Here is a 27,493-nt window from a genome sequence, read left to right on the forward strand (position 1 = left end):
CGAAACCAGTGTCTCATTTGAATACATGATTCTATGTGTTACAAATACACTTACTATTAAGCATCATGTATATTTAATATCACAGCGATTACTTCAGTGCCCTAAAAAGGCTTTATAGTTTCCATTATTGAAGAGCCGACATTCAGTTCTTCCACACTTTTGTAAAGTACAGGCAATCCACAAGAGCTTCTAGTTTTAGCTAGCAGCCCCATGGGACTATGATAATTGTTATGAAATCATTAATTCTACCTCACCAGTTTCAACTGTCAGGTACATGTAACAGTAATTGCAGCTAATGAATGCTACTCAATTTATTAAGTAGCAAATGAAAGCCAGTATTCTTTTATATGCAGCACTGAGACATACTTTTATCATTTGTGTATACCATGTTGGATATTCTACCGCCATTTATTGGTCTAAGTATACAGCCACATATTTAAAAAAAATTTCTCATTAAAAACAACACAGGAAATTCTAACTCTTTAATTGAAGAGTAATTAAAATAATTAGTACCAAAGTAATATTTAATAACAATCTATGTCTGTGGAAAAAATCCAATAGAACAAAAACTTAGTTCCTTCTTGAGGTAAACAAAATTCTTTCTTGTGCCACACTTCCCTCCCCCAAACTTCCCAAAAGTATTTTTAAAATCCAAAATCTTCCAGTTGTTTGAACTATTAGCATTTCTTTCTAAAACTTTTAGTCAGTAAAACTTTTGTGTACTTAGATATAGCCTATTTCTTGATTTAAAACAGTAATACTATGTTTCTTATTTTCAGTCACTCAAAGTAAACTGCATAGACAGTTGCAAGAGCAAAGAGTGAAGAGTTTCTAAAAACATAAGATGCGAAGTTATCACTTTTAGGGTTCCAGAGGCACCTGCTCCCAATGAGGATGCTCTGGCCGCTCAGTTGCCCGATGTAAACCATCACCATCAGCTTATAGCGAGGGACCAGCAAGTCCTTGACCTGCGCTTTAATGATCTGGAATTTAAAAAGAAAAAAAAAAGGCTCTCACTTCCTATAGCTACATTGAAACTTAAGAATATCAATATTTGTCACAAATATAGTGGATTTGACTTAGGAAAGTGGTATGATCCACCACAGATACTTTCAATAACTGTTGTAGAGCTACAACTGAAGCTACATTCGCTTCAAGTACTGCCCTCACGAGAGAGGACATTTAGGGGCAAAGTAATAGCACCAGCAATAAATCTACATTTTCTAAGGAACTTGAAAAAAACTGTAATCCAGAAAACAGAATTGAATAGATTTATTACATTGTTTGGAAATCTTAAGATGGTTTCCCTTCAAGAAATGTTGGCATTAAAGTTATACCATCCTGTTCATGTCTCACTAAGAGCCCATATATCTGGGGTCCCCTGCAATATGACTAATCATACTTGTTTATTAAAGACTTTGTTATAAAAAAGCAAGCAAACCTGACAGAGTACCAGCACCTTAGTTGATAAAAACGGAAATGTATTTAAATGTCTGTGGTTGGTGGCCATTGAAGCTGCCTTGGGGGAGAGAAATGGTCATTAAAATATTTGATCTTTTATAATGATTTTTTAAAAATAAATGGGCAGTTTTATACATTTTTAACACAAAATGCATGTAAGTGATGTACATAATGATTGTTTTAGACAAAGGCTTTTACACACATGGAATATGACCTAATAAATATTTTAACAAAATAAAATATAAATAAGCAATTTTTTCTGCTACTGCAAATTAAATTGCCTCCTTCAAAAAGTAGGGGGTTGTGCTTTTCAGCAAATATTCTAGTTACAGTTAGCACTTTAGGCAAAATCACACATTACCTCAGAAATCGTTTTAGTCATCTGTCTGCAGAGCTCTGGTTCATATTGTTGTTCTTGCAGAGAGTTAGTTAACACATCTTTCAGAATATGATTGACAATAGCCACAGGAAAATGTTTGCTAGGCCCTGCAAATACAGACAGAATTTCTTTCTAAGAAGCCATTTCATATTATACCCACCCACCTCATTGGCTAAACACGAAGAGACAGTGAATCTTCTGTGTGGCCTTCATTTAAAGAAGAAAGTAGTTGTAATTATGTTTCCAATCAGTTCTCTGACAGAAGACAGGACAATGAACTCATCCATTTACCAGACTACCTAAAGAGTGTGCTCAGCCATGGAGGGCTGACTTTGGCAAGTACCCCCCTTCCCAATTTTCACTGTTAACGATTGACTTCCAAGTCTTAAAATATTCCTCCCCCTTCAGTCTATCTACCGCGTTGCAACTGGACGGATTGCTCTAAATCCCAGCTCTTACTGCGGTATTTCCCTTAGCAAGGCCCAACCTACAGCCTCTTCTGCCACCATCACAGCTCTCCCCACGGAGCCTGCTTCATCTCATGGACCTCATCTCTCTTCTAAAGGATGCTTGTACGTTTGCGCTTGCTCTTCTTTTTAAATGGAACACCCTTTCCCATCTTGTTCTTCTGAGAAATAAATAGCCATTGTTTTGAGGCCAGCTCAAAAGCCTTCTCCAGGTAGCCTTCCTTCTCTCTTCAGATAAAAATCACTCCTCTCTTCTCTGTACTCCCAATGCACCAGGCCCCCACTGTTATCCTGGCTCCTAATCTGCCTAACAGCTAAGGTATACCTGCCTGTCTTCCCAGTGAAACGACAAGCTAGGTCAGATTTTATCCTCTTCAGAGTCTAATACAATGTGAAAGACACAAGAAATGTTTAATATATGATTTCTGAAATAAAATAGAATCAAGCACGTATAGATAACAATCATGGTATAATCACCTTTACCATGGCCACATTTATTGAGCATTTTCTACATGTCAGGCACTTCAAGAATTTCATGTATATCACCTTATATAATCTTCCAGTAAATCTCTGTTGAGGGGGATCTGTTACCTCCATTCCACAGGTGGGAAAACAGGTATGAAATGCATTCTATAACTTGCCCAGAATCACACAGTGGCAGAGCTGGGATGTACTCACAGATGATTCTGACTCAAGAGCTCATATTGTTAACCACCTTTAGTCCACATTCAGAAGAGAAGCTTTGGATGGATCTTCTTTATCCTGCACTCCAGGAATCTTACCTGCACCTCCTGGGAATACCAACCTCATGGTCTTTCTGTCACTGTACAACACATGTGCCCAGGGCCTGGAGCACAGAGGCTCAACCATTCTTTGCTGAACTGACACAGATAAAGGAATGAGGTCAAGAATTATATTTAAGTAGCAGTCATCAGAATCTGTTAAGTGTTTATTTTTAACTCCTGTATCAGTCAGGGCCTAAGGAAACACAGGACACACTCAAGGCAGTCCCAGGAGGATGTAATGATGAAGAGACCACAGAGAGAAGCCTGAGCGGGATACAGGAACTCACCAAGGAAACAACCTCGTGGCTGGTGGAAGTGAGGGTGTTACCCTCACCCTACCCTAGGCTTAAGGGATTTGATGGAGGAACTCTTACTAGATCCTACAAGAGGTATGTGAAGCAGACTCCCTTGAGAGCAGTTTATGTCCTTCTATTGATGGATGGAAACAGCCTGACAAGAACCCACAGGCAGGGTGGGGAATAAATACCTAGCTCACACTCCTTCCACGCTGTGACTTTTTATTGAAGTTTCCCATTGACTGAACTTAACCGGACGATTACAGCCCATGGTTATAGTTGAGTTAAGTCATCCTCCTGAAGCTCAATAAGTAGTATTTTAATTTTATGATTATATAGAAATTGTTTAATTAAATTTATGTTAGTGTAGGGAATGAATTGACATGTAAAACAGAGACATCCAATGCAATGAGTGAGATGATCAATCCCAATATTTAGTCAGCAGGAATCTCTGTTCTACAGGACAGACATGAGCAGTTATCTGCCTGTGAGAGGCTGGACCCGACTGCTCCGGCCTCATGGGGTCCAAGGGAGGGCACCAGTCCCTGTCGGCCCTGGTGTCGCTTTCTACGGAGCTCTTAGATTGCTACTCAAAGATTCCAGTGAAACGAGGCTAACTTCTGAGGTGATTTTTCCTCTTCCTATTTAAGAAATTCTAAAATATTACTAGCTTGGACTAAATGTCTCCTCTCTTTTTCCCTCCCTCCTAACAAGTACTCATGTCCCACATACAGGACGTGATCTGCATCACTCACATGAAACTTGATCTGGCCGTGCGTGACGGCGACCACAGGCCTTGTTCCCTTTGTAGAGCAGTGCATTCCTCCAGTGCAGGTGTTTGTGCGCCTCGCACACCTCCCGGTCATCTGGGAGCAGCACCTCCCTATCCAGGAACTGGGCCTCCTGCTGCACTGACAACAAGTTTGACTGGCCCAGTGGAGGCACCTGCCCCAGGCCAGACCAATTAGTCCTTTCTTGGAATTTTTATTTCAAACTGGAACTAGGGAGAAAGAAAACATCAGGCTCTTTGTGTGACAAAGTTATGACGCGGCCCTTAGCAATGCTGGAGGCCACGTTTCTCAGGGTGGGAAGGAATCAGACAGCTCCGTGCTGGGAAGGTAGAATCCTGGTGGCACTTGAGTCCCTGTTTCCAGTAGCTCCCGTTGTTCGGCTGTACCAATGTCCTTTTGGTGCTTTGCTTAATGTTTTTAAATCTCATTAAGCAGGTTCTATTCTGAAAATATTTTGAAGTACGGGAATGAACTTTTCTCACTTCTTTGTGATGTTCCGCTGTACAGCCAGAATCAGCACTGCCTTGCTCAGGCAGGGGTGCTGAGATGCAAAGAGAGAAAAAGAGTCGGTGTTCAGCTTTTGACTTCCCAAATAAGCTCCTGAAGCTACTTTCAGAGTCAACTGATGTGAATGTCAAAGCTTTTTTTTCTTTCCTTTTTTCTGAACTTTTTTTTTCCTTAGGAGGAAAAAATTGTTTTAGAAATCAGAAATTAAGGACCTGAAGGTCAGATGAATAAAAAAGAAAGGAAGGAAGGAAGAAAGAAAAGTTTGTCCATAAAAATAGATTTAAGAGAGAATAGTTAAAAATTTTGTTATTTAATATATCTGTGCTTCAGCTTCCTCAAATTGAGGTAATAAGAATTACCAGACTATTTTTTGTTAGGGTTAAACGAGGTGAACTATTTAACGTGCTTAGAACAGTGTCTGCCACCTACACAAAAATCACTCATTAGATACATGAGGTCTGACCAGAAAAAGTCCAGCCATTGTTAATATAATGAGAATGGTTTGCACAACAACCTGGCAGCTAAGGAGAGTGGACTGGAATGCACATGTGTGAACAATGACGACTTCCCAGTACCAGTCAGTGGGGGCAGTAGATGCCACTGAGTGAGCATGTGTATAGTGTGACCATCACATTAAAAATGACCAAGTGTGTAGAGCAACAAATCTCCATCAAATTTGGCATTAAGCTTGAATAGTCCTCCACAGAAACTACTTGGGTGATTCAGAAGGCTGCAGCTATAGGCAACTGGTGATTGGCAGCTTCATCACCATAATGCACCTGTTCCTGTATTTTGGCAAAAGAGCAAATCACTCAGGTGACTCAGCCCCCCTTACAGCCCAGATTTGACACCCTGGAATATCTGGCTTTTCCCAAAACTAAAATCACCTTTGAAAGGGAAGAGTTTTCAGAGCATCTGTGAGATTCAGGAAAATACATTGGGACAGCTGATGGCAACCAGGAGAACTGTGTAAGGTCCCAAGGTGTCTACTTTGAAGGGGACTGAGGCATCATTGTCCTATGTACAATGTTCCTTGTATCTTGTATGTTTTTCAATAATTGTCTCTGTTTTTCATAGTGCATGGCTTAATACATTTACATTCATTCTTGGTGGCTATAATTACTCAGATAAAGGGAGGACAAATATGCTAAACATTTAAGATATGTTTAGATGATACAAATATTATTGGATAGGATGCAAAAATTTATACACCATAATGCTGGTGATTGATGTTTTCCCCTCCTGCCCCACACTATTCTAGTCAGTATGGCATTTTGTGTATATGAGAAAATCTTTACCAAAAGCCCATAGAGTAGCTTTCAGATGCAAAATAAACCCAGAGATAAATAGAAGTTGAAATATGTTTTTGATTTTAATAAGATGGCGAGTTGAATGCTTAAAAAAAGTATTGTCGAGCATAAAAAACTTTAATCATAAGAGAATAATTCACATGACTTTTTGTAAATATTTCAAAATTACGAGGCCATGAAATATTTCATATTTCAAAAATATGAAAATACTATGTATAATTTTATACACACATACACATACACACACACTCACACACACTAAGGTATTTGGAAAATTACTTTTCCAACTTGTTTCAACATCCAGTACTTCTAGAACTGATAAGATGATTTAGTTTGTTTATCTGAGGAAATAAGTTATGAAAATATATCTGAGGAAGGAGAAACACGTGACTTTCTATTTCAACTCCTTTATCTTATTGAAATCTGATTCCAGCCCTTTCAGTGTGCAGAGCCCCAAATCGTAGGCACTGAATGGCTAAGATCTTGCAGTTATAAGTGGCAGACAACCTCACCCAAACTCAGCTTGCCTAACTAAGCAGGCAGAGAGCACTTTGGATTCAGGACTCAAATGATGACACTAGGATTTAGTTCTTTCTCGGTCTCAGGTTTCACGTGAGGGCAAGATAGCAAAAACTGCCAGAATGCCTACGTTCTTTCAGGTTTCAAGGCCTGATCTGCATCTTCACCGGCTAAAACAATATTTCCTGAATTGAATATCAAGGCTTTGATTGGCTTGACCAACCAAAGGGTTCCATGCCATCCCAGAGTCAGCCACTGTTACGTCTCTGAGGCCAGTGTCAGCTTCAGCAGAATGTTATGGACCAATGTGGTAATGATGGCTCCCCCCCAAAAAAACTGGGTACGGTTACCAGAAGCAGCATAAAAGTGTATTGGATGGCAGAAATATTAGCTGTCTACCATAGCACTATGGAAATACCAGTAGACTGACTAATTACGGAGCCTCGTAATCCATGTAGTCTTGGGGATTACGGTAGAAAACTCGCTACAAGGCCTAATGGGATGTGCTGATGGTCTGTAATTTTCTTGAGGTTACCTGCCACAGGTGGAACCACTCTGGCCCATAGGGTCTTCCTTTGGTCATTGGTAGGCCCCTGTGAAATTTCTATGTAGCAGTAATTACATATCAATTCAGATAATAGTGGGCAGGTACACATTTAGAAAAAACAAGTAGGTCTATGAGGAAACCTGAATGGGAAAAGATAGTCACTGCAAACTCCCCGGGGAGCACCGGGGCAGGTGCAGAGAGCTTTGTTTTGAAAGATGGAAAACCTCAGTTGGAGGGGTAAACATCTCTGTCAGCAGGGGACTAGAAATCATTCGCCTGTGCCTGGAAGACTTTCTTCACCCAGCCACAGCATTGGTTGGTTTTGTTGGATAAAACTTTAATGCATATCTCTTTTATCTCAAATTTTAAATATATACTTTGTTGCAAGTATACATAAAATAGCTTCACAGGATAACCCCCAAATACTCAGTGAACTCCTTCATTCAGTGGTAGAGTGCAGGTCAGTGCCTCCCTGTGAGTGGCTTGGTGTTCAGGAAACATTGACAGAAAAGTAGGCAACGGGAGTCGGTCCCATTTCACAAAGGGAAAAATTAAAGCAGCATCAGGAGTCAAGTGTCTAAAGACCATCCCCTTGCCCCAGGTCCAGTAGAGGGCCAGGCACAGGTGAGTCCCCCTTGGGAAAATAGGGGGCCCTCTGACCCCCTTGCCTGGCCATCGGACTCCTTTTAGACCCAGGAACTGTTCCGACAGAGTCAGGGAAGGAGGAATGCCTGACCCTGGGAGAATGCATGCCAATTTGCAGGGTGTTGCAACACAGGTCCTGCGTTGAACTCAGCTTTGGCTGAGGAACAAAGGAGAGTGTTTACATGGTATGGTTCTCAGTCCCCAAGCACGTACTCCTTTGCTGCTGGCCATGAATCTTCCCCAGATCAGCAGGCACCCAACCCCCACTGCAGGCCCAGCTCTGCCCCTGACAAGCTGGCACGCAGCTCCCTCATCTGTAAAAGCGAAGGGTGGGTGATAGGAGTTCTTCCTGGCAGGGACTGTCTGAGGCAAGGCATGATCCTCAGGCAGAAAAGAAAATTGTTAATGTAGATGTAGGTGTTACTTCTCCCCGAGCTGTGGCTTTCAATGTCTTGCACCCTGGCTTTCCAAGACACAGTGTGGGCTCTAAGTCCACACTGACCCCTCACTTCCCTGGCCACGGGGGCCCTGCCAGCTGCACTTCACTCTCTGGTGACCTCAAAGCGTTTTCACGGTTGCCTCCAGGAGGACAGGTCAGTGGTTCTGTATGAGCACAAGCAGACCAGGAGATGGGGTGAAGGGATCCAGACTTGACCTGTCTCCACGCACATGACCCCTCCAAACCTCCATATTTCTTTAGGATGCACCCTCCTCCACCCACCTCCATTTTCCCCCGCTGGCTCAGTCCAGACTCTTCGGGGTGGGGGCAGCTGATTAGGACTCATGTAACATTAATCGACTGTGAATTGTTGGGGGTTGTGGGGCCTCCTAGCCTCAGCCCCTGAGGGAGATGGGGTATCCCGAGATTCCTCTGTGAGAAAAGCTTGCTCCCAGGTCTTGCCAAGGTGCCCTCTGTCCAGCTATCTCCATGGAGACATATTTCTCCCCAGGGAGAAACCTGGGCCTCCAGCCCATGGAGATCTGCCACCTCAGCACTGCTGAGTTCGAGGTGTAGAGAACCCTCTGAAAGCAGTAAAGTTTGGGGGTGATGACATGTAAAAAAAACAGAAGACATCAAAGCAGCATCAAATCAGTCGATTAAGATCCCTTAGATTGTATTAGCATTGAAGATAATGCCAGGTTATCAGATATTAGCTTAAGTAAATATCACTCAGGAAATTAGATGTTTATGATAGAAGCAAATGATAAAATAACACACCGAGCTGATAGGTGTTTTCCATCTGAACTGTAAGGCGAGAGGCAACATCACGTTGGCTAGGTTCGTCCATGTAAGACACAGCACTCAGAGAGCTAAAAGCAAGGAAGCAAATTCCAATAGTTATTACAACAACAATAATAAAACACAATGTTGCTTTTAGCAAAAATGTTACCAAGGTAAAATTTTCTCTAAAAAATTTCAAGCAAGTCCCATGTAAATATCCCGGTGATCTGTTTAAACCATTTGAGAAATGGAAACATTAAAGTGTGAGGAGGCCTCAGTATAGTGTTCAAAGCCCAGTGCAGTGCTCCGGGCATCCAAGATTGTTAAGAAAGTGTATATGGTTGGCCTGTGGGTGGGGTAACAAAATCCACGTTTCAAAAGCCATTGCCAATCGCCACTCCTCAAAGTGGACAGAGCTCACAAAAAAGACTGGGCAATATATGAGAAAGCTTCAAGTGTTGGGAAACCACTCTGTGTATACAAAAGGGGTTGTAAGGAGTGTTCTATTCTATGTTCCTCACAAATCGCTTTAGTAGGAAAAAAAGAAAAACGACACACTCATCTATGTGGTGAGAGAAACCACAATTCTCCCAAACTATCGTAAATCAATAAGCATCAATCACCCTTTTCAACGTGAAGAAAGGGTTGAGGCTTGGTTACCAAGGCAATATAAGCTTATGCAGGTGCTGAACAGGAGACCCAATTCAAGAGGAGCCCCTGTGTCCCCCAGGCACTACTTAATTCAACCTAATTCAGAGGAAATCCAACTGTCACCAGTGGCAGTCTCAGAACGCTCTGCCCCCAGTCCTCTCCACCTGTGAGAATGGAGGTTAAGCCAGATGTCATTTCAAAGGAGAAAATATAATAGTGCATATGTGTTTTCGAAGTGACCACTTTTATAAGCAGGCTATGTTTTTGCTTTAATTAAACAAGAAAGAGATATTTGTCCTTAATCTTCTGGGATTTTATTTTCTCCTACGAGGAGTTTAAAACACTTTGTTCTCAACTGTTTGGAATCAGTGAACTTCTTGCAAAAATATATTTTAAGACAATCACAGATAACATATATTTTAAAAATTCTTTAATACAATAGAGTTTACACAATAAATTAAGGTTTACCCACCCAGCCCAAGAAGGTGATGCAAGAAATTATGGCTGCTTTTTCATGCTGGATTTCTGGATTAGTGATTTAGTCTTTATTCTTGTAACACCTGCTGTCCTCAATTTTTTGCTGCCCTTTGAAGTAGCAACCAACCTGTTTGGTTACACTGGCTGCAGGTGTTGTGGGCAGTCCCAAAGACTACAGCTTCTGCTGAGAACAACCAGAGTCGCATAAGCCCCTTGATTCTAAGATAAGCCAGCCTGTCCCAATATTATAAATGCTACTTTGAACGTTGCAAAACATTTTCTATGATGATCTTATCTTACGTTCACAATACCCTTTGAAGTAAGTAAAAGATCATTATTCTACCCATTTCAGAGATGCAGGGAACCGACACAAAAGGCTTCCTTTCATACATATAGGAAAGGCAGACTTATTTCAAATATCCTATTTACCTCTCAGTGGCAAAGTCTCACATGTGATCATATCTGACAGAATGAAAATAGGAGTAATGACTACCTGAAAAAATTAGTTATTGCAATGAAAACTTGCACACACACAAGAAGGTATTAATAAGAAACACCCTATTTCTTTCCTACTGAATACCATACTAAAACTCATAGAAAAAGAAGTGGAGTTGGCACAAAACTCAAGCCAGTAGAAGTTAGAAGACAAAGATAAAAAAGCAAATAAGATTTTTACAAACAGTCCTCCTGATTGCTTTGCTCTTACCGTGTTACTTAATTGATATTCACAGTTTATAATATTTTCAGTATGAAATTGGTATCAAAGGACAGCTTAAAACCCCCGCCGGCTGAAGACCGTATGCAAATAGAAACTTCCGCAGTGACTTTTTGATTTGTGGAAGATAATTTCATTTAGTGTCTTTTTATTTCCATGGTAATCATGTGCAGGGTCATTGTAAAAAGTTCAAAACATATCAAAAACTAGAAAGAACAAAGTAAAATGACACAAAAAAACTGCTAGCCTTCCTTCCTTCCTTCCTTCCTTCCTTCCTTCCTTCCTTCCTTCCTTCCTTCATAACAGAACTAAATTTCTGGGAATGTTTCTCTCTAAATTAAAGACAAAATCTTAGACTTTTGTGGTGTTGTTGGGGCCATGTGGCTTGGGAGCCAATGAGATGTAAACGAAAGTTTTGGGTGGAAATTCTGAAACAGCTTTCTTAAAAGAACTAATTCAACCAAGAGAAGCCCTCTGTGATGACTGGAATATGGATATGACGACAAGAGTTCAGCAACTATCTTGGGTCTTGAGGTGATATTATGAATTACAGATCAGAAAAATGGATGTCTAGGTCCCTGAACTGCTCCCCTACACATTTCTTATGTAGGAGAAAATGTATTTCTATTTGGTTTAAGTCACCGTTTTTGTTTTTAATTATTATTATAGGAAGCATTAGCTATAACTGATTCAAATTCTAACTGACACAGAGTTTGTTTCTTGGAAGTAAGATGCTGGAAGTAACAGAACACAGAACTTGGAGTGAGTTAGTGGAGGACACGGGGCTTCAGGGAGTGAGGTTTCAGGGACTCTGCCGGAAGCCTGGTGTCCCTTGTCATGCAGAAGGTAAATATTTGGTTAATCTCTCAGTTTCTGTACCTTGGATGGCTGACCATGTATAAACCAAGACTATAACTTCATGGAAAAATTATAAGAAATTATATTTTAAAAAACCTCCTGTTTATGGTATTTTTTGGAACTGGAACCTGATAGTTCCAACACTAGAAAGAGATGGGTTGAAAAAGGGGACAGAGAAGAATAAAGAGAAGAATAAGGTGAACAGAAAAAATAAGATACTTATTCCTTGAAAAAAGACAAAATATTAAAAAACACTTTCAATCTGGGCAATTAAAATTAAACCAGAATATGAAGTCAGTACATTTTTAGAAATAGAAAAGATCCTACATTTGAAAATTGGGAATTACAAATGTCAATTCAGAATACTGACTTAGAAAGACATATATGTTTTCAATTGAAGCCGTTGGAAATGTGAGATGCTCAAAGAGAAGACTTATTTTAATCACCAATTCTTCACACGCAGCACAATAAATTTATTGAGTATATGTCACAACATTGCAAGTAGATGAGTTTCAGTTATGTATGACCAGCCGTTCCCTAGTTTATAATACTAACTCTTCTAGAGCTGCAATCTCATTGCACAGGGAATGCTTTACTTGATGTTATTTTTTGAATGTAAAAAATGTTCTTGCAATTTGTTTGTCATCAGCTTCTTGGCATTAATGAAGAAAAAATTCAATTGGCAAAATGTATACAAGAGAGCTGCAAAGTTTTGGAAAGAAAGGTAGAGTAAAAGTAAATGCAGGAGGCCCTGGCTGGGTAGCTAAGTTGGTTAGAGTGTTGTCCCAGTACACCAAGATTGTGGGTTCTATGTCCAGCCAGGGCATATACCAGAAGCAACTAATGAATGTACAAATAAGTGGAACATCCAATCAATTAGTCTCTCTCTTTTTCTCTGTCCCCCTCCCTCTCTCTCAAAAGTCAATTTAAAAAATGTAAATACAGGAAAATGATAAACCTGGTGTAAATGAGTCACAACACTGAACAAATCAACTAAAGTTATTGTAGAGAGAAGAGTAACAATTGATAATCCAATGCAAATTTCAGGTAATTGCATGTACCATTGCTGAGACAGACTTGAAATTAACCTGGATGCAGAAATAGCTGCTTAAAATTGGTCCACACAAATAAAAGTAACCCTTGTATGCTGTACTTGATGGACTGGAAATGTGTCATTCTAAATCAACAGTCTGGTTCTGATTACATGGAAAGGGGCATGAACTAAAAAATTAAATAGCTAAGGAATTGGAATATATTTATTCTTCCATGAAATTCAGTTTTCCTGAAAACATCTAAAAATTTTTCTTGCTGCCCATTCCACACAGAATAATGACAAGAAGTCATGTCTTGTTTTGACTGTTAGAGATAGCAACAATTATTTCATGAAATCCCACCAGCCACAAACATCATATAATTATCATTGAGAATTCATCCCCAGCCATTTTCACTGCCATTATTACTTAGGTATTTTGGAACTGCAGTAAGAGACATTTAAATGCCCAGGCAGCCTTGGAGCCATTAATTTAGCAGATTAAGAAGGTCAGAATATCATCTTTTCCTTTTTTTTGTTACCATGAAGTACCTGGAACTAAATATTTTGAATGGTATTATTTAAGCATGACTTTTCCCTTAAACTCAATTATTAAAGTCACGTGCTGCCCCCAAGTGGTGATATTTCAGAGCACATGGAGAAAAAAAAAAGGTTCCAGGGTATAAATTTGCACTTTTGTTTTTGTTTTTTCTTTATTCTTTCAACAAATATTTCTTGCCCAGAATGTGGCAGGCAAAGTAGGAAGTACTGGCAATACAAAGGAAAAATTAGAGTTCTTGTGCTTGAGCAACAAGATGTAGAAAGCAAGAAAAAATATGCATCACAATGCACTTGAGAACTTCTCACCTCAAAGTTTCTATGTACAATTTTATGTATGCTATACTTAAAAGCAAAAGCATACCTACCCTTCTCCCATCTGTACAAGTTATGTTACCTGGTAAGGTAATTTAGTTTTATGGCCATTTAATCTATAGTAAATTTGCTGTATTTTTATGTACTTTTACGGTATTTTTCTCACATTATTGGTCCCATTTAACTAGTGAGAGAAAAATTAAAGTGTAAACAAGAATCAAAATATTTTTTCAAAAATGAAAGAGGAGAGAAAAACGATATGACGTGTTCTTGTGAAATACATTTTTTCAGAGGAGGAATGATTCTAAAGGACAAAGAATGAACCATGTGACCTGTGAATCATCCAGCTCTGATGTGATTGAAGATAACCTAGGAAAGGCAATTGACAAAATAGAACTATTTTGAGTGCATAGGATAGAAAATTAAACTGTCTGAAGTCCGTTGAGCTAATGTTGAGCCAAGAAAAGGTAAGGTTAAGGTCAATGGCAACTGTTGAAACTTCTGTTGCAACTCCCGGAGGAATGCAGAACGCGTAGTTTCAACCTCCATCGCCCTGCCCTAGGCAATCCGCATCAGCCAGAGAGGCGAGGCTGAGGGTGTGGGCGGCACAGCTGCCTCTGCAGTGCTGTGGGGATCATCGTGGAGAAGTGGGGTCTCCCTCTACAGGTTTTCAACACAAATGAAAGTGTTCTTTTAATTTTTTTAAATAGATGCACTATGGAAGGTTTCAACAAAGAGGTAAAAGTAGACCTTGTTTTAAAAATGTGAAAAAGCACTTCTCCGTTTGCTGTAAATGCATCTTATGTCCACAAGACAAAATCCATTAGCCACACTTACTATAACACACATATTGAACCTGTGAAGCTAACCTGTTCATTAGCAAAATAACTTGCTGGTTCAGAAATTAGGATAATGTAATAATTATTCCTTCAACTGTCAAAAAATGCTCATTGAGTCACTGCTATGTGCCAGGCAGTATTCTGGGTCCTTGGGACACAATAGTGAAAAAAGAGAAAAACTAAGATGTCTGCCTTCATGGAACTTAGTGAGAAAAAAGAGACAATGGACAATAGCATACTAAGTAAGTAAATTATACCTTATGTTAGGTGATAAATGCTACAAAGGAAAGAAGAGCTTAGTTAAGGGAAGTGGATGGGGTTGGGGGTGCTGTTAAGGTCGAGATAGGCCTCCATGAGCAAGCAATTGGAGAAGGGGAGGAAACGAGCCATGTGGGTGTCTGAGGAAAGAGTCTTTCACGAGGGAGACCCTTGCCCAGGCACTGAGATGGGAGGCTGCCTGGTGCTTTGAAGGAGTGCCCCGCGGCTGGAGTAGCTGGAGCAAAGGGGCCAACAGGAGGCTGCAGGAGATGAGGTTACACAGGTGTCGGGTAGCTGGACCTTGTAGAACGTTGCGGGCCCGCGTGAAACGTTGGGTTTTACTCTGATAAAGCAGGAGCCTATAGAGAGTTTTGAGCACAGAAATAACAAGATTCACTTTATGTTTTACAATGATCACTTCAACTGTTGTGTTGAGAACGACTGCAGGCTGGCATGGGTAAAAACAGGGTGACCAGTTAGAAAGCTTAAAAAGTAATCTAGATTAGGGAGGACAGCAATGCTAGGGACTAAGCAGTGTCTCGTTAAAATCCACGTGTTGAAGCCTTAACCCCCGCCCCACCCCCACCCTCCCCTGTATTGGAAATAGGGCCTTTAAGGAGTGGTTAAGGTTAAATGAGGTCACAGGTGTGAAGCCCCAACCAGGCAGAACTGGTTCCTATAAAAGAGGAAGAGACACCAGGGTTCTCTCTCCACCAGGTGAGGACACAGTGAAATGGTGCCCATCTGTAAGCCAGGAAGAGGGCCCTCACCAAAACCTGACGCTGCTGGCACCCCAATTCCGGACTTTGAACCTCCAGAACTGTGGGAACACAAATTCCTATTGTTGAAGCCACCCAGTCTAAGTATTTTGTTAATAGCAGCTCAAGCTGATTAATCCACTGACTGAGACTGAGATGGCAGCAGTTGAGGGCAGTGGTAGGGACTTGGGCCCTGGGTATATTTTCAACATTGATCCAAAAGAATTTCCTGATAAATGGGAAGGAGTGCAGTTAGATAAAGAGTTAAGTTGTGGGCCCTGGCCAGGTAGCTCAGTTGGTTAGAATATTGTCCTGATATGCCAAGGTTGCAGGTTTGATCCCCAGTCATGGCACATACAAAAATGTAGAGTTAAGTTGTGAGAATGTTGAGTCTGAGATGTGTACTAGGTATTGAGGTGAAAGTTAAGTACGTAGTTAGCTTGATAAGCCTGAGGCTTGTGAAAGACGGTGGGCTGAAGATACACATTTGGGGGTTTAACACCAGGTCTGTGTCTGTCACTAGACTGGACTAGATCCCTGAGAGGACAAGTGGAGAGGAGGACAAGGCACTGTTCCTGAAGGCACTTCTACATGAAGAAACTGGGGAGAAAAGGATGGACCGGAGGAGACTGAGCAGGAGAAACCAGTCAGGTAGAAGGAAAACAGGAGAGTACTTCTGGGAGGAAGGAGTGGGAAACAGTGTGGGATGTTGTTGAGAGGTCAAGTAAGGCGAGGACTGAGGGGTGCGCTCTAGTCAGCCGTGTGAATTATCTGTGGTCCGGACAAGACCAACAGCTTGAGTTCCGGAGCAGTCCATTTTGTTCATCATTGTGTCTTTAGCATCTCGCGCAATGCCCGAAACCTCGGCAACAAAAATGTGTTCAATGAATAAACAAAATGAATCTATGATGAGTCATTATTTTTCTCACTTTATCAATACTATATTAAGACTTGAAGATATTAAATAGTAACTATTTAATAGTAGTTAAGCAGGATATCTGAGATTCAAATTCAAGCCTAGTTTGATTCCAAAGTTCTACATGATAATAACAGTTAATCCTGTACTTGGTCTGTACTTAGGCCAAGAACCATTCTAGGTGTTCCCATGTGTTATTTTAATAAATTCTCACCACACCATGAAATGGCAATTATTTCTTTTCATCTCATTTTATAAAGGAAGAAACTGAGGCAAAGAGGGCTTAGTAAATTACGAAAGATCAGTAGTTTGTTAAAACGTAAGCCGGAACTGGACAGGAGCCAGTCTGTGCAGAGCGGGCCTCTGAGCAGGTCCACTCGGGCCCCTGACTGTGCTGCGGCTCTCACACTCACTCCTTAGAAATGCCGCAGCGGTGCCGAGGCTGCCACAGCAAAGCACGGCAGACTGGGTGGCTCCAACAGGAGAAATGCATTGTCTCACAGTTCTGGAGACTAGAAGTCCGAAACCAAGGCTTTGTGTGGATTGGTTCCTTGTGACAGCTGTCGTAGAAGGATCTGCTCCAGGCCTCACTCCTTGGTTTGTAGGTGGCCCCCGTTTCCCCTGTCCCTTCCTACTGTCTCCCTCTGTGCATGTCTGGGTCCAGATTTCCTTTTCTTATAAGGACATCAGCCATACTGAATTAGAACCCACCCTAATGAATTCATTTAAACTGAATTATTCCTTTAAAGTTTCTGTTGACAAATAAAATCACATTCTGAAATATGAGAATTAGAACTTCAATGTATTGATCTGTTGGGAAAATTAGTGGGGGCACACAATTCAGCCCATAATAGATAATACAAATATTCTCACAATACCTCTAAATTCTAGGGCCAGAGAAGCACAGATTATTAGCTCCATCACCTGGGAGTGTGGTAACCTGCCAAGTCCACCCCAAGCCTCAGTCTCCTCAGTGTGGGGGGGTAAGAGGACTCACGCAAACCTATTTTTCTAAAGGCTGTTAGATTTCTTGACTGAATGGCTATATCAGTTTTTATTCTTTCCTTGCCACCATTTGGTATTATTCTCCATTCTTATATTTTGCCATTCAGTTGGCTGCAAAATGGCATCTTGTTTTGATCTGCATCCCCCCAGTTCCAGAGTGAGGTCAGGCATCTCTCACACTCTGCTTTCGAGCACCTCTTCATGTTCTGTTAGCCACTTGGGCCCTGCTTCTGTAAATTGCTATTTATCTCATTTGACTATTTTAAGATGGTTTTCCATTTTTATTGTTAATGTGCATGATTAAAAGAAACACATCTTTTATCAGCTTATTAACTGTTTCTATTGTATTCTTTGTTGAACAGAGATGCTATGATCTATAGTAGCTCTATTTATCAAGGTTTTTGTCTCTAATTTACTTTATGGGTTTTGTTTTTTATGTTGGGATTTTATTTAAGAAATCTTTTCTTATGCATAGAACACAAAAACATTCTCTTATTAGCTTTATAGCTTTCCACATTTCAGTCTTCCATCTGGAGTCTACTATGCAAATAAGGTAAGGTAAACATCCAGCATTACTTTCCTTCATATGTTGAGCCGGTGTTCTCCCAACACAATCTATCAAAATCCAACATTTCCTAATTGCTTACACATTTCCATATATGTAAGCACCTATTTTTTAAAAACTTAAAAAAATACTTACCCAAGGATATATTCATTGGTTTTAGAGAGAGCAGAGAGAGAGAGAGAGAGAGCGAGAGAGAGAGAAACATTGAAAGAGAGATGGAACTGATGGGTTCCATACACGCCCTGACCTGGGATTGAGCCTGCCACCTAGATATGTGTCTTGACTGGAAACTGAACCTGCAACCTTTTGGTGTATGGGACAACATTCCAACCAATTGAGCAACCCAGCCAGGGTACTTATGGGTCTACTTCTAAAATTCTGGCTTGTTCCATTGGTCAATTTGTATATTCTTGCATTTATTATCATTTTTAGTTACTACAGCTTTGTCGGTATATCTTAATATCCGATAGGGAAAATCCTTCTTCTATGTTCACTCTTGAAAGTTAACTTAGTTATTTAGAATTCTTTCTTTCTTTTTATATAACCTTTATTACATTTTTTTCCATTACCACTTTGTCTCTTATATCCTCCCCTTCCCCCCCCCCCCCCCAACCACCACACTGTTGTCCATGTCCATGAATCCTTTCTCCTTCTGGCTCAGTCCCTCCACCCCCTGACTTCCCCTCCCCCCACTAGCTGTCGTCTGCTCTCCATCTATGAGTCTGTCTCTGCTTTCCTTGCTAGTTCAGTTTGTTAGACTTCACACACAAGTGAAATCATATGGTATTTGTCCTTCTCTGACTGGCTTATTTCACTTAGCATTCTTTTCTTATTTATACATTTTAAAATTGTTTGCTGAGTTTCTCAAAAGGTACAAATGAATTTTGATTGGGATATGTTGACTTTGTAGATTAATTTGAGGAGCATTGATATTTATTATTTAAGCACTTTCATCTATACATTATTTCTCCAACTCAAATCTTCCTTAATGTGAATGCTTTTACCTGGGGTCACTTTCCCAGGGCAGCTTTTACAAAGACGCCAGTGAAGGATCATGGACAGAGATGTTCCCCATGGTACTGGCAGGCGTTAGCAGGGGGTGAAAACCATTCCTGGCGTTCATCCTTAGGGGAAGGATAAGAACACATGTGATGGGTGGAGGTTAAGGACTACTATGCAGCAGTAAAAGGCAAAGAGCTGGATAGCCATAGTTTCATGAGTAAATATATAAAATACACATGTAGAATGACATATATGAGGCCGAGAAAACATGAAATTTATAGCACAACACCATTTATGTAAGTCAAAAATGCTTATCTTGGACAAGTATTTGCTGTGTATTCTTTTATGAGATGGTCAGTCAGCCACTAAAGGAGGCAGAGGAGAGGCTGTGGTAAACATTATACTCACAGGGCCTAGGGTGAGACCAGGGTCATGCCGTGCCGTGCTATGTAGGGCCACATGGAAAAACACTGGGGTGGTCAGAATGCATGACGGGCAAGGGAGAGCCAGGGCGAGAGCCTTTCCTGGGGTTTCGGGGGAAAGGCCAAGCTGGGCAGGGGAAATGGCTCAGGACGGGCTGGTCTCAATAATTTCTGGGAGCTCTAAGTCTAAGCTATAGGAGAGGTTCCTAGGTGCCAGAACCGTCTCTGGGAAAATTAAGGCAGAGGAATACTGCCTCCTTCAGTGTGTGTGGGGGGGGGGGGCGGTGTCGAGGGGGCACAGTTAGGAGAGGGCTGGCTCTGCATTGGTTAGTTTGCATATCAAAGGACTAAGGTGTATTCCCTGCTGGAGACCTTGGCTGTCATTAAGAATTGGTTAAACCCAGGAGGGGAGCAGTTTCCTCCCATTCAGAAAGGTTTTTTTAAGATGTCAAAACATCATAATACACCATAAGTAAATGAGTATATATGTATATAACACAGTACTGAAACATGTACACGTGTGTTCATGTAGTATATGTGGTGCTGCGTGTACGAACATGGGTGCCCACGGGGGGAGGAGAGTGGGGGCGAGAATGGGAGGAAGAGGGTCAGTCGGGCAGACACAAGGGCTCTTGCCCATGCTGATGGTGACAGTGAGCTGTGAAATAAGGGGTATGTCAACTCAACTCTGCTCCTGAGATAATCAATGAGATAAATGGACATAGTAAAATTACCTTCTGTTTTTAATCCACAGGGTTTTTATGAGAATCAGATGGATATTGTATGTGAAATGGTTTCAAAATCTAGTATGTACAACATAACATTAGTTATTACTATAGTTTAATCTCAGAACACGGACATTTCAGTTTTGTTGAACTTTTCTCTTTGGTGGGGAAGCTGTATCTCATCCAGATCCTGTTGGGGACTTTAGTTTGATTTAGTTGGCAATAGAACTTATCACAGTAAGGAAACAGGCCAGGAAACATCATTTTTAATGGCACACCATGGAATAAATTCATTACATTTAAACATATCTGTTTACTGCCTTTCCCACCAGATTCTAAACTAGCAAGCAGGGATTATTTCTGTGTGGTTCTCCACTTAGCAAGTGCCTGGAATGTACTCAGGGTCAATAAATATTTATTTCAAATCAAGTGATGAATACAATCTTTTCTATTTTTTACAGAAAAAAAATTACCAGGTGGTGTTTTGTTTACTTAAAAGACAAGCTTCTCCAGAGTAGAACCCTACAGTCGGTCACCTTTACATGCCTAACGAGGCACAATAATTCACACAGAGCACAAGCTCAATGAACTTGAATAAATGAATAAGTGAAAGAATATGTGTGTTGGAGGCCACCAGTGGGTTCAAGTGAAGAGCTGCGGGATCCATACTCAAAGTTCTCGTAACAGGACATCACTGTAATTTTGGTTCGAGGCAAAGGAGAGACTCCTTCATCATTAACCTCAGGCCTGACCTACGGGATGAGATAATAAACCTGAATATCATGTCACATGACCCTGGGAAGGTAATTCAACCTCTTGCTTCAATTTCCATTTTAGGAACACGAGAGTAGCACATCTGTTCAAATTCTGTCTGAAGGCTGCCGAAGCCTGAGCTTCCAACAAGAAAGATGTCATGATAAGTACCTGCTCTTAGCCGGGGTTGGGAAACAGAAGGTTCTGGTGAATGAATAAAAGACTTTCGTTAATGTTAGTTACACAAAGATAGCTGTTTTTCAAAGAATGAGAATACTTGACTATAAATGAAAGTCCATTTTTCCACTTCCTAATTCTGTGGCTTTGGAGGCTCAGCCTCTCACAGCGTCTGTTTCCTTATTTATAAACTGGTGTTGATGATAGCATCTATCTTATAGAGCAGGGATTGGCAAACATTTCCGTAAAATTCCATACAGCAATGTTTTCTGGCTTTCTGGGACCTATGGTTTCTATAGCAACTACTCAACTCTGTAGTTTTAGCGTGAAAGCAGCCAGAGGCAATATACACATAAAAAGGCATGGATATGCTCCAATAAAAATTTATTTATGGGAACTGAAATTTGGGTTTCTGATGATTTTCACATAACACAAAATGTTACTCTCCTTTTGATTTTTTTCAACCATGTAATAACCACACACAGCTAAGGAACTGTACAGAAACAGGTGTCAGGTTAAACTTGGCCCTTGAGCCACAGTTTGCCATCCTCAGTAACAGAGATTCTATGAGGCTTAAGTGATGTCATAGTGAGGGCTCAATAAATGTCAGCTATTATCATCCTTATTGCTATTAATTATCTAAGTGAAATACAGAGTATGATGACAACCATGTAGATACATATGGAAAAAAATTGTGACATGTTAACAGTTATATTGAGATAACAAGATCTGGCTTAAAATGTTTTTTTAAAAAATAAAACATAAAATTATATTAGAACAAAAACATAATTTGACTAAAAACAGCCAACCCTGAAAACTGCTAACAGTAATTATTCTGATTATAAATTCTATCTTTCTTTCACAATTCAGAATGTTTCTTGGATATCCATTATGGCCAGGGATCAATGTTATGCATTAGTTACTACTGTATAAGACAATAGACATAGAAACCATAGGGTTATATCTACGCTGATTTTTATACCACACCTAAGAAACTGCTTTCCTAGTAGATCTACATTCTACTCTTCTTTGACCTCCTTATCTGTGTGTTTACTATTATAAAAACAAATAAGTCCATAATCTAAAGGGAGGGAAAGGAAAACACAGCCAACTACAGTACCATGGAGAAAAGGAGAGCAGCAGGAGCAGAAAGAGTGTCCAACCCAGTCTGGAAGGGCAGGTGGTTGTAGGTGGGTTGTTAAAGAGAGTTTCCTGGAGAGACGGAGATGCAGTTAAATTTTGAAGGGGGAGAGCAGGAAGCCAGAGTGTGAGAACATACTCCAGATAAGGGTGTCCCATGGGAAGGCAAAACAAGATAATGGCTGGAGGCAAGCAGAACGCTGCGGGATTATAATACGGGAGCTGAGTGTGGCTGCAGAGTGGAAGCTGACAGGACAGTGGGGAAGATGGTGCTAGAGAAGTAGACAAGGGTCTGTAGATCCTCTGTGTCAGCGATTTTCAATGGGTTTGCTGCAAGAATGTTTAAAACATGCAACATCTGACTATTTAGTTGGGGACACTGACGTCTATTTCCTTAGATTGTCAAATAAAGAAGATGACAACAACCAACACAAGAATGGCCATCTGGTGTGAATGAATCAAAATGATACCAAATTTTTTGTCAGATTGGCAAAATATATTTTTTTGATGTGCTGCAGACTTTTAGTGATCAGTTTATGTGTGCCATGAGGTGAAAAGGGTTGAAAATCACTGCTATATGCCATAGTCATGGTTTAGGATCGTATCCTAGTCATTAAATTGTCACTAGACTCATAAGCTGCAGTTATTGCACACTAAGATGGTAAAAACAATGTCCACCTAGCAGGATTAATGCTGGGGAGATTAAAAGAAATAGTGTATTAGGTCCAAATATACTTCAGGATATACTTTATCCTACTGAAATCGATCTATTCAGAAATTGTTATGAAATAACCTTCAAATGAAAGGTATATGGTTTTTCATAAAATATTGCAATTTCAAAACAATGCCTGCATTTGAGAGCCTCTAAGCTTTAGGAATTTTTCTACAAGTTGATGACAGATTCATGGAGGAGAATCTCCTGTGCAGACTGGTCTACGATGAAGACGAGGAAAAGTAAGCAGGAGTTTCAGTGCGGAGGCAGCCTCCTGACTGGCCTCTGCATTGCAAGGGTACGTGGACGCTGTTCACAATGCTACGTAAGAAAAAGCGCAAATAGAGGATCCATTCTGAATGTTTTGCTTGAGAATTCAAATTTCTACTTGTAATATATCAAAATAAATTTATCTATTAGTGAGAAATGTATCCTAATATGTTGATAAAATTATTTTTATTTGTGTTTATACTTCATCAATATAGAGCTATCTCTAATTCTTCAAATTGGGCCATGTTTTGATTCTATATGACTTTCTAATTTGCTTTGAAAGAGAAGAGGTAAATTAAAATTACATAAATGGGGATTATAGTTTAATCTTTGGATGATAAAAGTTGTTTTTCATTAATCATGGGAACATGATTTATGTCAGATTATTATTATATTTTCTTGAAAAAAGTTGGATATAAGCTAACAATTATTTAAAAATAATTTTTAAAATAACTCTTATGGCCCTGACCAGGTGGCTCAGCTGGTTGGAGCATCGTCCCATGCACCAAAAGGTTGTGGGTTTGATTACCGGTCAGGGCACACACCTAAGTTGCAGGTTCAATCCCTTGTCAGGGCACATACAGGAGGCAACCAGCCAATGTTTCTCTCTCATGTTGATTTTTTTCTCTCTCTCCCTTCATCTCTCTCTAAAATTAATAAACATATCCTTGGGTAAGGAATTAAAAATAAAACTCTTATACTTAAATATTGGAAATAGCAGCCCAAATGGTTAGGGTCAGAAGCAAAATTTACATGCTAGGATTGCTACTGTTTTATATTTGTTGTCTGTAAAAAAAAGCTATTGTACTTGCAAACCACAAACATCCAGGGTTAGAAAGTGGAATTTTAAAGAAGTGCATCAGTACATTCCTTTTTTAAAAAAAGGTTTTATTTATTTATTTTTTAGGGAGGGAAAGGGAGGGAGAAAGAGAAGGAGAGGAACACCAAGGTGTGGTTGCCTCTCTCACACCCCTCACTGGGAACCTGGCCTGCAACCTAGGCATATGCCCTGACTGGGAATCGAAATGGTGACCCTTTGATTCACTGGCCAGAACTCAACCACTGAGCCACACCAGCAGGACATGCATCAATACATTCCGCGAGAGGGAAGATTCGGTTTCAGAGTCATAATGTAAATCTAGTCCAGCGCTTCTGGCCTCTGTCCTACAGGACACACTGGCTCCTGTTCCTACCCACAGGGACTAACGTACCATACCCTTCAGTCCCTTGGAGATTGTTAAGAAGGAAAGTCTGTTATCTGTTTCCTAAGTTAATTGATCTCAGCACTGAATAATTTGTTTTGTTTTCTTCTCAATGGCCGTCAAAAAGAAATGGCATGAAAATATTAAAAAATTGATTTATCTCTTCAGGAGACCAAATGCAATATGCAACAAGAGCCCCCCAAAATGTACTTACTACGTTTTGCCCAACTAATTCTACTTCTGGGAAGAAAACAAGCAGAGGCATTATGCTATGGGAAAGACAAACAACTGGAAACAAACTTAAAATGCCCACTAATTGGAGAGTGGTTAGACAACCCAGAATTATAAACTGACAAAATATTATGCAGCTACTTAAAAGGACACAAACAATGGCTATGAAAATACCTTACAAAATTTGTATAAAATAATGCTAAATGCATTGTATATGTATATATTGATTGCAAAATGCAGAAAGTTTGCCTTTATGTAATACTGAAGGTCAGAATTCAGGGGACTATGAAAAGTAGCCGGTCTACACTGCATATGGTGTTGCTTTTGAGCAGATGATTGGGGGCAGTCTTTCAAATAGTGAAAAATGCTGCTGAGGACAACATATCACTTATGTTTTCTCACTTTCTTTCTCTTTCTTTTTAAAATATGGCCCCAAAAGATGACCTGAACCTTGTATTGTCTATTTTCTCTCATCTCATTTCCCAAAGGAAATGTTTTATTTCTCCTGATAAACGTTATGAACCCATTTATTCAATAATTGGACTTAAGTCATTAGACATTCAGTTACTCACCCTTTGACTCGCCCATGAAGCTCCTTCCTGCTTAGAGAGGACGCACTCCCCCTTTTCTTCAATGAATGACCCATTCTGTCTTTAACAATGTCTGACATCACTGTAACCTACGGGGGAAAATCCCGTTAAAACAACAGACGAAAGATCTGAAATTGTTTTACTTAGTATAACACAGAGATTCATTTTAAATAAAGCACACAACTACTTTTTCTACCATTTTTGGATGGGGAAGTGGGGTTTCCTTCAGAGTGATTTTTAATGTATGCTGTTATTCTGGTCAATACAACTGGAACTATAATGACCCTGACAACTTTTATTTATGCAATAGTATACTTACTTCACATAAGCAGATACTAAACCACAGCAAAGATGCTAAACTGTAGAAGAGGTTAAGGTCATTGAGAAAAGAGAGCCACATGTAGAAGAAAGATGTTATCCCACACCAGAAATCAATAATTTTTATTGCCCTTTTATTCTTTTTTTAAAAAGATTTTATTTATTTATTTTTAGAGAGGGAAGAGAGGGAGAAAGAGAGAGAGAGAGAGAGAGAAACATGAAAGTGGGGTTCTTCAGGGTCATGGCCTGCAGCCCAGGCATGTACCCTGCCTGGGAATCGAACCTGTGACACTTTGGTTCGTAGCCCGTGCTCAATCCACTGAGCTACGCCAGCCAGGGCACCCTTTTATTCTTGATAAAGTTTTGCTAATAAGTATTTGTTGTTGCTGCTGTTCCTTTAAAAATTAAAATTAATTGTCTTCCCCAAAGGGTATTTTTTCCAGCAACCATGATTTACTTTGTAAAGAGTAAACAGAACTTTAACTCAGTAATTTGCTGGAACAACTATCTCCTTCTCACAACTGCTAGTTTAAAAGCTGGTGGTGGGAATGGACTTCCCAGACCTTAGACTATAACTCTACTGCCCTTCTGCCTACATATGAATTTAGACAGTCATTAAAATTATTTTATAATTTCATCTGTAAACCGGAGGGCCCCAACAAGGAGACACTGGGCCTAGCGCTAAGACAGAACGAGCACAGGGTCTCTGCCGTGGAGGTGCTGGCAGCCGGGTGGGCAGAGAACACCACCTGCAGCCCAGGGAGCCCAGCGCCGGGGCAGAGGCAGACGAAGGGTCCTGAAGGGCACGCGAATGTGGCAGAAGTGTATTGTGTCCTCAGAAGGGAGCCAGTGGTCTGTGTGTGTGTGTGATTGTGTGCCTGTGTGTGAGGGTGTGTACATGAGTGTGTGTACACTTTGTATGTGTGCCTGTGAGGTCTGTCTGTGGGCATGTGCTTGTATGTGAGCTTGAGTCCACATGAGTGTGTGAAGCTGTGTGTATCGGTGTGAGTGTTGTGTACATGAATGTAAGTATAAATGTGTGCCTGGGTATACCCAAGTGCATCTCTGTATGCACATCTGTATGAATGAGTGATTATCTGTGTGTACCTGAGTGTGTGCCTTTGTGAGTGTGTGTGAACCTTTGTGTGTGATGTGTCTATGTGCTGAATGTACGTGTGAACCTGTGTGAGCATCTGCTTGCATGTGCTTGTATGTATGAGCATCTATACATGTGTGTGCTTGTGTGTGTGTGTATGAGTGTGTGAGCATCTGCGTGTGTGCACATGTCTGTGTGAGTGTGTCTATGTGTGTGGAAAAGGCGCACTGAGAACAAGTGGATCATTCAGGTTCCTATCCAAAGGGACACCTGCAGACCTCCGCTGCTCACCTATTTCCCAAGCTGCCCGGAAGGCTAGAGTTGGTACCTGGAGGCCCAAAGGGCTTGCGGCTGCCTGCAGTCGCAGGGCTGGCCTCTGGGAGACTTGAGCGGGAGACGGCTGCCCCAGAAGCAGACCGGGCTGGACGGCTCTGCGCTGGGCATCACAGTAAAGCCCAGACATGCAGGGGGGAGGGTGGGGAGGGTGGCCAGAGACCAGAACCCACTTCCAGTTCCCAAATTTGAGCCAAATTTGAGAACTGTTCTTATTGTTGGGGGAAAGAGGAGTAAGGCGTCACAGAAGTTGTGACCAATGCAGGCAGGCCATTTCTCAACACAGGGCCCTCCCTTCTCTGTCCCTGCGGTGCTCAAACTTGCAGTCCTCTTTCCCCTCTCGCTCCTCCCCCCCCCCCCCACCCCGTGCACTGCGGGAAGGGCTCACGCACTCACCTACACTCACGTACCGTGAGGCAACAGCTGCAAGGGTGCCTCGGCCGGCCCGGGTCTCCCACACCTTCTGCTCCTCCACTGCAGGCACCAGCGCAGCGCGAGGCTCCCTGCTCTTCGGCCTCCCTTGCAGCCCCCTGGACTCCGCGCCCTGTCTCCAGGGTGACCTCCTCCAAACAGAGCCCTCCGCCCTCCCCTGGCCGAGAGTAGCTGCGTGGTCCTCTGAGGTGCACAAGGGATGTCAAGGACTCATTG

The 27,493-nt window shown here is 41.0% G+C and overlaps 1 protein-coding gene across 2 annotated transcripts; it reads right to left on the reverse strand.

Annotated features, from left to right (window-relative positions):
- Window positions 1-136: 136 nt before the first annotated feature.
- DYNLT5 (dynein light chain Tctex-type family member 5) lies at window positions 137-27,493 on the reverse strand. Of its 2 annotated transcripts, none has more exons than XM_045835547.1 (5): window positions 27,256-27,493; window positions 25,081-25,187; window positions 8,927-9,018; window positions 1,823-1,947; window positions 137-983 (listed from the first exon to the last, which is right to left on the reverse strand). In XM_045835547.1, exons 2-5 carry the CDS (start codon window positions 25,176-25,178, stop codon window positions 780-782), a joined length of 519 nt encoding a protein of 172 aa, XP_045691503.1. In that variant the 5' UTR covers window positions 25,179-25,187; window positions 27,256-27,493; the 3' UTR covers window positions 137-779. The 2 variants fall into 2 exon arrangements, with proteins under 2 accessions (XP_045691503.1, XP_045691502.1); XM_045835546.1 differs by having other exon boundaries at window positions 27,242-27,493.

This window comes from Phyllostomus hastatus, unplaced genomic scaffold (assembly GCF_019186645.2).
Source record: "Phyllostomus hastatus isolate PE091 unplaced genomic scaffold, TTU_PhHast_1.1 phas_contig_209, whole genome shotgun sequence".
NCBI classification, from domain to species: Eukaryota; Metazoa; Chordata; class Mammalia; order Chiroptera; family Phyllostomidae; genus Phyllostomus; species Phyllostomus hastatus.